This window comes from Globicephala melas, chromosome 4, assembly GCF_963455315.2.
Source record: "Globicephala melas chromosome 4, mGloMel1.2, whole genome shotgun sequence".
Classification (NCBI taxonomy): domain Eukaryota; kingdom Metazoa; phylum Chordata; class Mammalia; order Artiodactyla; family Delphinidae; genus Globicephala; species Globicephala melas.
Window position 1 is genome coordinate 13,995,136 of NC_083317.1, and position 12,862 is coordinate 14,007,997.

General features: G+C 35.1%; 1 protein-coding gene across 1 annotated transcript; it reads left to right on the forward strand.

Annotated features, from left to right (window-relative positions):
• The first annotated feature begins 4,252 nt into the window (after positions 1 to 4,252).
• LOC115865838 (keratin-associated protein 21-1-like) lies at positions 4,253 to 9,181 on the forward strand. The gene is given in 3 exon segments (XM_030880915.2): positions 4,253 to 4,400; positions 8,896 to 9,071; positions 9,074 to 9,181. Coding segments are annotated over 3 exon segments (432 nt in total).
• Positions 9,182 to 12,862: the final 3,681 nt, after the last annotated feature.

Genomic DNA, 12,862 nt, shown 5'->3' on the forward strand with positions numbered 1-12,862 from the left:
ATCTTTGTGTCCATTTATTATCACTCCTGGGGGACATGTAATCACTAAGCACATCTAGAGAGGAACTCTCAGGCTTTCCCTGTTCTCATAAGAGTACCTAGAGCGCAGTGCATACCTCTTCCGCGAGCGGGAGAGGGCCTGGCCAGAGGAACATATGCCAGGGAGCCCACCAGCAGAAGACTATGAAGACTTGGCTCTGATACCCCTCTGCTGTGTGACTTCAGGCTAGTGACTTGATCACTGCGAGGCTCGGCTTTTCTCTGAACACTTGTTTGTCAAGTACCCACTCTGTTAATTTTACGAGGTTGTGAAAATGAATTGAGATAATGTGTATACAGACACTTTCCAACATACAACAGAGATGGACTGATTAGAAGGAATGTTTTCATTGTTTAATGAGAGTTTAGATTAGAAGATTTTGGGGGATTTGAAGCTAGAAAAAATATACTCTAAGGGGGAAATTTATGTACATTCCTAATTATGGGAATCTCTAGAACATATTTCACATGGATAATGAAGATTTACTGTTTAATAAATCTTTGATGTTGACTAAAATGTCTTACTGCAAGATGATGCTTAATCCAAGCTATCAAAATAGACATAGTCTTAAAAATAAAATATTTTTCTATGGACTGATCTTTTTACTCTTGTGGATTTCAAAAAAGTCCACATCAAGTTTTTACATGATATGTACCTAAACGTGTTCCCGAGATATATGCTTTAAAAATACAACATAAATTTCTGAACTTGAAAATATGCATGATTCCATGCCCCATGACATAATGTTGACATTGTATTTTTGGTAATAAATTACTATACAAAATGGCTCAGTCAGGTTGCAAAAAGGCTACTAAGAAGGTAATTTATATTCTGGGGGGTTTTGCTTCCTTATCAGAAAAACAATTTTAATTAAGGCATATATATATGTATCATAGAATGACCTCTTTTGAGTTACAAAGCTATTACCTTAAATTCAGACTAAATCAACATTTCAGTACAAATAAATATGGGTATCTGAAATCTATTAGTAGACAAGAGTTTAAAACTATGGGGTAAGAAAAATGAGATTTTAAAAAATTAATTTTTATTGGAGTATAGTTGATTTACAGTGTTGTATTAGTTTCTGCTGCACAGCAAATTGAATCAGTTATACATATATCCACTCTTTTTTAGATTCTATTCCCATATAGGTCATTACAGAGTACTGAGTAGAGTTCCCTGTGCTATACAGTAGGTTTTTGTTAGTTATCTATTTTATACATAATAGTGTGTATATGCCAATCCCAATCTCCCTATTTACCCCTCCTGCCCTCCCTTTCCCACTTGGTAACCATAAGTTTGTTTTCAACATCTGTGATTCTATTTCTGTTTTGTAAATAGGTTTATTTGTACCATTTTTTAAGATTCCACATATAAGGGATATCATATGGTATTTTTCTTTCTCTGACTGACTTACTTCACTCAGTATGACAATCTCTAGGTCCATCCATGTCGCTGCAAAAAAAAAAAAAAAAAGTAAAATTATTTAAAATTAAAACTTATGTTTGGATTCTAAAAAGCACATTCTTAAATAACATGTATTAAAATGATAATCACAAAAATAAATATTTATAGCCAAGGGGAAAAAAAACAACTGAGATAAAGGGAATAGCATTTACTGAGTAATATTCCTGACCCAGAGCACTAAATAGGCATGCAATATATGAAAAACAGTTATGTAAAAATAGTTAGGCTCCATTTTAGAAAGAAGAAATTGGTGTTCAGACAATTTAAGCATATAATCAAATATCTTATATTTATAAGTGGCACACCAACGTTTGAACATATGTTTGACTTGATCCATTCATTTAAAAAAAAAATTTTTTTTTTTTGTGGTACGCGGGCCTCTCACTGTTGTGGCCTCTCCCGTTGCGGAGCACAGGCTCCGGACGCACATGCTCAGCGGCCATGGCTCACGGGCCCAGCTGCTTTGCGGCATGTGGGATCTTCCCGGACCGGGGCACGAACCCATGTCCCCTGCATCGGCAGGCGGACTCTCAACCACTGCGCCACCAGGGAAGCCCAGATCCATTCATTTTTTATGGAGAAATAGTAAGTTCAAATTATGTGTCAGTCACTGTACTCATAGCTGGTTATTCAGGGATGCACAGAATAGAGATTGTTTCTACTGTTATAAACCAGTATCCAAGATCTGAATGGAAAGGTATTAGAAATAATGCAATAAAGATAAAAGACTTTTTCAATAATCCAGGAGTACTGTGACCAAAAAGTGTGTGTTGGCAGTTGCATTGAAAAGTAAAGTGTCTATTCCAGAGAATTCGTGAAGTAGAATTTATAGTTTTGAATTTTAAGGAGGACAGAAAAGGTAAGAAACTGAAGAATAAGAAAAATTGGAGTGGGAATATATTTTCTTTATGTTTATGGTTAGGGATGAAACATAACAGAGTGATCATTAGACTGGAGACCAATACCAGAAAAAATAGGTAGAATGATTTCTCTGAAGGAAAAATGTCTAATAATGAGAGTTCTCAAAAATTGAAATTGGCAGCTTTGTGAAAATCCCTGTTGAAGGCATTCAATAAAGTACTCAATCACCACTCATTCCTTTGTTGCTGAAATTCAAGTATCCAGTAAAAAGAATGACCTTCTTGGCCTTATATTCCCTTCCAACTTGGACTTCATGGTTGTTACAGTAAAAAATAATGTAAATTTTGGAGTCTTCCTGATTCTGAAGATGTTGATTTAAATAAAACCTAGAAAGTAAGATAAGCAAACAAATCAAAACAAAACAACCCCCTCCCCTGAAACAAACAAAAAAAGCAACACTTTTGTTTTGGACTGAATGTTTGGTCAGGGAAAGACTGAATGTTTGGTATAGAGTGACATATTTTAATTAGTGAGGCAAGACATTGTTTCAATAAACCTTGACAAGTGCTATGACATGTATCTGCACATAGGAACCAAGAGGAGGATGATCCAATCCAGATGTTAGCAGTTAGGAAAGGCATCTCGCAGGAACTTATCACAGATGTGAATTTTGATGGGCAAACAGATTTTTTTTTAGCTGAGAATTAAGGTGGCAAGAAAAACATTAATAGCAGAAGAAATGATTCTCTTTTCCCTCTTCTACATGTTGAAAAGGTAAATGTGATAGGATTATTTGGAAGAAAGGGGACACATTATACTTCAAAATCACAACAAAAATTTTTGTAGAAGGTTGAGAACTTCTGATTAATGTATGTATAAATACAGGGCAAAATTGAGTTTTGTACTACTTTATGTCATGAGGGTGGGCTTTTGCTGTAGGTATCAATGTTATCTCCTAAGCTTTAGCTTCTGAACTAAACATACAAGGAACAGTAGTGATAGGAGAAGGAAAGAATGGTTTATCGAATTAGGGGAATGCACTAATCTTTCATAATGCAAAACTCTGATAAGTTCTGCATATGAAAAATATTAGACTCTGGTCCGAGGTTTCTGATTCTTCAGCCAAATAAAGGTGGTTAGGTTGTGAAAGTCTCCTCAATGGTATGATAATACTTTTGTAACTACAAAAAATGGGAGAGAAAGGAGGGCTGCCTCACCTGTGAAGGACCTTACTTTGCCTGGTACATGGAAGAAGGAAATATAACAAGAAACACTTACATACAGCACACTGTCTCCACACTTATAAGTAGTTATTGTTTCAGTGGATGGGTTTGGCTTTGAATGATCAGATTTTGATCTGTTTCTTGGGATTTGAGGAGAGTTGGACAGGGAGGAGGTACGGAACACTGAGAGGGTTGGAGAAGCCTGGCAAGAAGTCAAGAAAGGAGACAGGAGTATTACCTTTCCTATGGCCGGAAGCAGGGGTTTTGGAAAGATGAGAGAGAAAAAGGTGCAAAAATTTCCTACATTCCCCAACAAGCTTGTTTTATAAGATACATATTAAATGAAAGGAGACTTTGAAAATGATTATCAGTTTTGGAGCACATGATTCTACTGAGACAATTCTTCAGCAGAACATATTAACATGATGCTCTTTAAATAAAAGTGGAGTCTCCAAAACAACAAGCTATTTTAAGCAAATCATTATTGATTGTCAACAGTGACTGGCACATAATGGTTGCTTACATATTTGTTGCCTGTGTCAAGGAATGAATGTTATGCTCTGCCAATTACTGACAATACATAAAGGTCCATGGGAAGTAGTGACACACACACTTCAGAAACACCCTCTTGCAACCCACCTGAATCCACTTCCCTTGACAACATGTTTTGCAACTACTACGGCAATTCCTGTGACTACAGGTGTGGAAACAGCTATGACTGTGGATTTAGTCCCTATTATGGCTGTGCATATGGCTATGGATATGGCTGTGCATATGGCTCCTACTATGGCTGTGGATATGGCTCTGGCCCTGGCTACTGCAACTACCGGCCAGTTTGCTATAGGAGATGTTATTCTTCTTGCTACTAGAACATCACTTTCCAAGGTCCATTTGCTTCTGAAAAGACATCTAAAGATAATGCTGATTCAAAGATCTTTAGGACACAATTTCTATATCCAAGAAATCACATGTCTGACAGAGGTATTGACCTCCAGCTACCAATTTTTAGATTGGCATCTTTGTGGCCTGAAGTCCATGGTGGTATCATTTGCCTATTTTCCAATTGTTAGCCTTTACTCCCTTAATCTCTGATTCTCTGTATTGATGATCCTAACATCCTATTGTTGGGGAAATCCCTTGTTATCAATAAAAATTGTTCATTGTTTCTAACAAATTTCTGTGTATTCATTTGTGAATTAGTCTTTTTTGAGATGTTATGGCCTCTGTTGAAAATTGGGCTAATATCTTGTCTGAATCTCGAGTTTTTCCTTGATATAATATAAGCATTTCTTCTTATATTTGCATCAGAAATAATACCTCTACACTTATTTCTCGTATCCCACATGCTCAGGCACTCACATACTCAAGCACAAATCTCACAGTATTTCAGAACTGTGCTTTGCAAATCACTCTTTGTCTGGGAGGGAGCTGGAGGGGAAAAGAGGAGGAGGAATGACACTTTAAGCAGGATGTTAATGCAAAGCCTAAGGTAGAGAAAAGGTGACCTGAGTGCTTAAAGGAATAGTGGAATGAAAGAATACTTTCCAGAATTAATGAGATATTATAAGCAGAGCTAGGTATTAAAGTACATGAAGAAAAGAGAACTAGGAAAGGATAAGTTAGAATAAAATTATTCTACTGTATCATCTGCTTTTGATGAAATTGCAAATATATTTACTTGCACATATTTATTGAGATTGAGGAAATTTATTCAAGTCACTTAATTGACAAATAATTTTGAGTAGTTTTGAAAGAGTCTCATTTGATACAGTGAAAACACAGTAGGAAAATTATAGACAGGTTTCCTGCTCTCACAGTGTTTATATTCTAGTATGTGAAGATAAAAAAAGTATAAAAAATAATTAAGAAAATTTCAAACCGACAGTTGGGAGAATAAAACAGCTTAATGGGAAAGAGAGTAAGGACTGAAGTGTTAGAGGGATAGTTCAGGGAGGAATTTTGAACTTGTGACAAATGAGCTGATGTCAATTGCAAAGAAAGACAGAAAGTACAGTAGTAAGTGTAAGGGGTGAGAGAAGTTCACTAAGTTTTGGAAAAATATGATTTATTAAGCATGTATGAGATAATTTGTGTATCCAGAAAAGAATCTTCACACACTAGCTCTTAACATACCTTCAAAATCTGAAATGTTGTGACTCCTTAGTTAAAGAACATTTGAGACGCTCAGCTTTATAGAAATGAGAAAATGGTGATAATATTTACAAATATCCTACAATTTATATGTGCCACACAAATGTTTGACTTCATCCATTTTCTTATTGGAGAAATATTGATTGAGTACAAATTATGTGCCAGGCACTGTTGTGAGAGATGATCATTCAGTAATGTATAAAATATATATATATATATATATATATATGTATATTTGTTTTGGATCAATATCGAGAGGTTTGAATGGAAAGGTATTAGAAGTAATGCAATAAAGATAGAAGACTTTTCAGTAATCCAGGAGTATAGTTATCAGAAAATGTGTGTTGGCAGTGGTATTGAAAAGTAAAGTGTCTAATCCAGAGACTTTGTGAAATAACATTGATAGTTTTGAATTTAAATGATGACAAAAAAGGAAAGAAACTGAAGAATAATAAAAATTGGAATGGAGATATATTGCTATTTTCTTTATGCCTATTGTTATGGATTAAACATAGCAGAGTGATCAGTTTATACCAGTGACCAATATCATAAAAAAGATATATTCATTAACTGGAAGAAATTTGGCTAATAATTAATGTTCTCAGAAAGTGAAATCAGCAGCTTCATGAAAATTCCTGTTGAAGGCATTCTATAGACTACTGGGTCATAACTCATTTTTTGTTGTTGAAATGTGAGATTCCAGTAGAAGGAATCACCTTCCAGAGTTTATACTCCCTTCCAACTTGGATTTCATAATTGTTACTATAAAAAGTTACTTTAATTTTGATAAGAAAGGAAAGAGGAGAAATAACAGCTGATACCACAGACATACAAAAAATCATAAGTGATACTATGAACAGTTATATGCCAACAAATTGGACAGCCTAGAAGAAACAAATTTCTAGAAACATACAGAATGACTAGACTGAATCAAGAAGAAACAGAAAATTTGAACAGATTGATCACTACAAGTGAAGTAGAATCTGTAATTTGAAATACTCTCAGCAAACAAAAGTCCAGGACCAGAGAGCTTCACAGGGGAATTCTATCAAACATAAAAAGAAGAACTTATACCAATCCTTCTCAAAATGTTCCAAAAAATTGAAGATGAGGAAACACTCCCAAATTCATTCAACAAGGCCACCAAAACCAGATACCAAAACCAGACAAAGAGATTATAGAAAAAAGAAAATTATAGTCCAATATCTTCGATGAACATAGATGCAAAAATACTCAAAAAAATATTAGCAAACCAAGTCCAATAATACAAAAAGGATCATACGTCATGATCAAGTTAGATTTATTCCAGGGTCACAAGGATGGATTAGCATGTGCAAATCAATCAACGTAATGCACCACATCAACAAAAAGAAAGACAAAAATCACATGATCACCTCAATAGATGCAGAAAAAGCATTTGAAAAAATTCAACATCGATTTATGATAAAACTTCTTGTCAAAGTGGGTGTAGAGGGAATATACATTAACATAATAAAGGCCATTTACAACAAACCAACAGCCAACATAATACTCAATGGTGAAAATGCGAAAGCCTTCCTGCTAAATTCAGGAAAAAGACAAGGATGATCACTCTCGCCACTTCTACTTAAACTGGAAGTTCTAGCCACAGCAGTCATAAGAAAAAGAAATGAAATGTATGCAGATTGGAAAGTAAGAGTTAACACCATAACTATTTGCAGATGATATGGTACTTTATATAGAGAACTCTACAGTCTCCACCCAAAAACCATTAGAACCAATAAACGAATTCAGAAGGTTGCATGATACAAGATTAATATACAGAAATCTGTTGTGTTTTTATATATTAATAATAAAATATTAGGAAGATAAAGTAAAACAAATCCCATTTAAAACTGCATCAAAAATTACCTAGGAATAAACTTAAACAAGGAGGTGAAATATCTATACTCTGAAAACTATAAAATTTTATGAAGGAAATTGAAATTGATATAAAGAAAAGGAAATATATCCTGTGTCCTTAGATTTGAACAATTAATATTATAAAAATGGCCATACCTCCCAATGAAATCTACAGATTTAATGCAATCCCTATCAAAATACCTATGACATTTTTCAAACTAGAACAAATATTTTTAAAATTCACAGAACTAGGACAAATAATCCTTAAACAACTCTAAAATTCATAGAAAAATATTTCTAAAACTAGGACAACAAAAGACCCCCAATTTTCAAAGCACTCTTCATAATAAAAGACAAAGCTAGAGGTTCAACCCTATCAGACTTCAGACTATATTACAGTGTGGTATTTGCTACAAAACAGACACATAGGACAGTGGAACAGAATACAGAGCCCAGAAATAACCCCACACACTTATGATCAATTAATCTATGACAAAAGAGGCAAGAATATACAAAGAGAAAAGACAGTTTCTTCAACAATGGTGCTGGGAAAACTGGACAGCCATATATATATAACAATGAGAGTAGAACATTCCCTCACACCAAATACAAAAACAAACTCAAAATGGGCTAAAGACCTAAATGTAAGACCTGCAAATATAAAACTCTTAGAAGAAAACATAGGCAGAACACTCTTTGATGTAAATTATATCATCATTTTTTTGGATCTGTATCCTAACGCAAAAGAGATAAAAGCAAAAATAAACAAATGAGACAAAATTACACTTAAAAGGTTTTGCACAACAAAGGAATCAATTGAAAAGATAAAAAGACAACCTATGAAATGTGAGATAATATTTGCAAATGATGTGACTGACTAGGTGCTAATATCCAAATTACACAAACATCTCATACAACTCAAAGGCACAAAAAACAAACAACCCAACCAAAAAATCAGTTATTGGGCACATGATTCTACTGAGACAATTCTTCAGCAGAACAAATTAAAATGATGCTCTTTAAATAAAACTGGAGTATACAAAATAATGAGCTCATTTTAAAGAAACTATTATCGATTGTCAACAGTGACTGGCATATAAAGGTTGCTTGCATATTTGTTGTCTATGTCAGGGAATGAATGGTATGCTCTGCCAATTACTGACAGTATATAAAGGTCCATGGGAAGCAGATGACCCACATGCTTCAGAAACATCCTCTTGCAAACCATCTGAATCCACTTCCATTAACAACATGTGTTGCAAGTACTATGGCAACTTCTGTGGCTATGGCTGTGGAAACAGCTATGGCTGTGGATTTAACCCCTATTATGGCTATGGATATGGCACTAGATATGGCTGTAGATATGACTGTGGCTATGGAACCAGATATGGCTGTGGATATGGTTTCTGCTGTGGCTGTGGATATGGGACTCTCTATGGCTGTGGATATGGCTCGCGTTTGGCTGTGGTTATGGAACCAGATGTGGCTGTGGATACGGCTCTGGCTACTGCAGCTACTGGACAGTTTGCTATAGGAGATGTTATTCTTCTTGCTGCTAGAACATCACCATCCAAGCCTTGTTTGCTTCTGAAACAACACACCGAAAGATAATGGTGATTCAAGGATCTATAACCCATGATTTCCGTATCCAAGAAATTACATGCCTGACAGAGACTTTGACCTCCAGCTACCCATTTTTAGATTGGCATCTTTGTGGCCTGAAGCTCCATGGTAGTATCATCTGACTCTTTCCCAAATGTTAGGCTTTACTCTCTTAATCTCTGATTCTCTATTATGACTGTGTTGATGATCCTAACATTGTACAGTTGGAGAAATCACTTATCCTCAATAAAAATGGTCCATTGCTCCTAACAAATCTCTGTGTACTTGCTTGTGAATTAGTCTTTTTTGAGATAATATGGCCTCTGTTGAAAATTGGGCTAACATGTTGCCTGAACCTTGAGTTCTTCCTTGATATAATACAAACATTCCTTCTTATACCTGCACCAGGAATAATGTCTTCTCCACCTATTTCTTGTATCCCACATGCTCAGTCACTCATATACCCAAGCACAAATCTCACAGTATTTCAGAACTTTGCTTTCCAAATCTCACTGTGTCTAGGATGGAGCTGGAGGGGAAAGAGAAGGAGGAATGACACTTTATCCAGGATGTTAATGCAGAGTCCAAGGTAGAGAAGAGGTGGCCTGAGTCCTTAAAGGAATAATGGAATGGAAGAGATACTTTCCAGAATTAATGAGAAATTAGAAGCAGAGCTAGATATTAAAGTACATGAGGAATAAAGAACTAGGAAAGGGTAAGTTAGAATAAAATTATTCTACTATGTCATCTGCTTTTGATGGAATTGCAAATATATTTGTTTGCACATATTTATTGAGATTGAGGAAATTTATTCAAGTCACTTAATTGACAGATAGTTTTGAAAGAGTCTCATTCTATACAGTGAAGACACAGTAGGAAAACTATAGACAAGTTTCCTGTTCTCACAGTGTTTACATTCTGGTACCTGAGGATAAAAATCAACAGTAAAAAAGATTTAAGATGAATTCAGACTGACAGTTGCTATGGAGGAAATAAAACAACTTAATGGGAAAGAGAATAAGGACTGAAATATTAGAGATATAGTAAGGACTGAAATATTAGGGATATAGCTCAGGGAGGTGTTTGAAAGTTGTGACCAATGAGCTGATGCCAGTTGCAAAAAAAGACTAGAAAGGACAGTAGCAATTGTCAGAGGGAAGAGGAGTTCATTAAGCTTTGGGTTTGCTTAGGTAGTACTACATTTTTCAGCTGGAAAAGAGTAAGGTCTAGTGGCTTAATAAGGTTGTCTAATGCCTTAATTGGGACAGATACAAGAATGAGATTAAAAAGTCCAGTTAAATTACTGAATTGGAGAACCTATTGCTTTGTTGGATTCTGACTTTAGTGTTCTTTCCTCATCTGATCTTCCCAAACTCTAACATTTAGATCCTACAACAGAAAAGCCTCTTCAGACTCAGTAGCAATCGAGTTTCAACCAGCAGTGATAAAGATGTTGTGTCTTATTTGCATGACATGGGTCACTGCCCAAAGTCTGACACTGAGGTCCCTGGAGCTAGGAGACCCCACGTAACGGCCCAAACCAAGGAAGATCGTCCTGCCATCAAAGTCTGCCCTGGTGGAAGGTTATGTCCAGGATATAATTTGTCTAACTGATGAAGAAACAGGGGTTCTTTCAAGAGCACGATGGTTTTTGTAGCCGGAATATTTGTTAGTCTGATCTGAGGAATAACTATGCTCTGGGTAACCCTAAGGTTAGTCTTACAAGCAGAGGCAGAGGATTCTAACAGTTAAAGCTCTTTGAAAAATCTAACTTGTTTCCTTATGTTCCTCCTCATCAAAGGTATATCTAAAATAAGGAAAAATGTAATTTATTAGGCACATATAAAATAATTTATGTATCCAGAAAAGGTTCTATCCATTATTAGGCATGTATGAAATAATTTATATATCCAAAGAAGCATTTTCACAATCTATCCTCAAAATCTGAAATGTTATGACCATCACTCCAAGAAAATTTCATACTATCAGCTTGAGTGAAATGAGAAAATGGTGATAATGTTAAGAGAGATAAGGATGATTAAAATTAGAGAAAATTTGTGTGTGTGTGTATGTAGTACGGGTTTGGTGAATATTGGGAAAAATGAAGATTTGGTTTCACATACCTAATCATATTATAGAGGAAAGGAAAGACCATTGCCATGAATGAGTTTTTTTCTGTAGTTAGGAAATGATTTAAACTTTATAACCCCTTTATGAGGAAACTGAAAATCATTTTCTTTGATGAGCTATTGCATATTATAAAGGTTTTAAACTGTAAAATCCATTATTTGTTCTTTCAGTCATTTAACAAACCTTAAGTTCATGTTCCAGCTATGTGCTGGGATTTGGTGTTTGGTATAGAGATATAAAACACATCGTTCCTTCTAAGAATTTGAAATACTCAGTTGGCTACAAAATATCAATTGTAAATCATAGATTCACATTATAGCAGATATGCTTGCAGGTGTTATAGGGCTACTGAACAAGAACTCCAGGGGGAAGCCTAAGTCAGCCAGAATATGGAAAGAGGAGGCTACACAAGGGTCATAAATTGCTTCCAAAGGAGAATGGTATATGAGCAGAGACATAAGTGATGAGTTGAAATTGGTGAGTTAAATAAGAGGGAAAATAGAATTCAAGGCAGAGGAATTTAGAAAAAGAAGCAAATAAGCTGGCTGCTTATTTCTAGAGTAGTAACTGCTACTGGAAAAGTTATAATCAATGGCTACACCCATAGAGGAATCCTCAGATTTTCTCAAGCTGCACTGTCCAATATAGAAGCTACTAGAGAGATGTGGGTATTGAGCACTTGAAATGTGGCTAAGAGCTGTTAAGTATAAAGAACACACCAGATTTCAGAGACTTACTGTAAAAAATTCATGAAAACTATATCAAATAATTTAAAAAATACTGGTTATATATTAAGTGATAACATTTTGCATATATTAGGTTAAATAAAATATGCTATAAAATTAATTCACCTTTTAATCTTTTTAAAATGTGGCTCCTGGAAAATGTAAAATTCTATAAGTATTTCATGATATATTTCTACTTTTCCATGTGGTTTTAGAAGGTTTCAACAAGCTGGTCCAGAGAGGTCTGTAGCTAGGAAGAGAAACCATGTTAGACCACCAGTAAAGATCAGACAATCTAGCCATGCTATCAACGTATAGACAGTAGATCATTCTGAACCAGTAAGACCACAGTACTCAATGCAAAAGACTTCTGGAGGAGGGGGGGTTTCCAGTAAAGGCAAAGTTTTGATCTGAGATAGTGTATTTAGTAAGTGGAATTGATCAATTTGCCATCTGTTTAGACACAGAAAAAATAGATGCCTGCCTCATACCATACACAACAGAACTTCCGTATTGATTAATGTTTTAAACATGAAATTTAAATTTTAAAGTACTAGAAGATGGTATAGGCTTTCAGCAATTTTGTAAGCCAGTTGGTAACTTGAAACCAGTCATGCTAGTATGCCATGGAAATTAGCAAATCAGACCCCATACTCCCAACAGAAGTCATTAAACAACAGCACACCACTGCCGTATCCCTCCTGTTATTGAGAAACAAGTTTATTTCTTTGAAATTTTTACAATAGGTATGTATTAATTATGAGCCTGAAAAAGAAAAAGAAA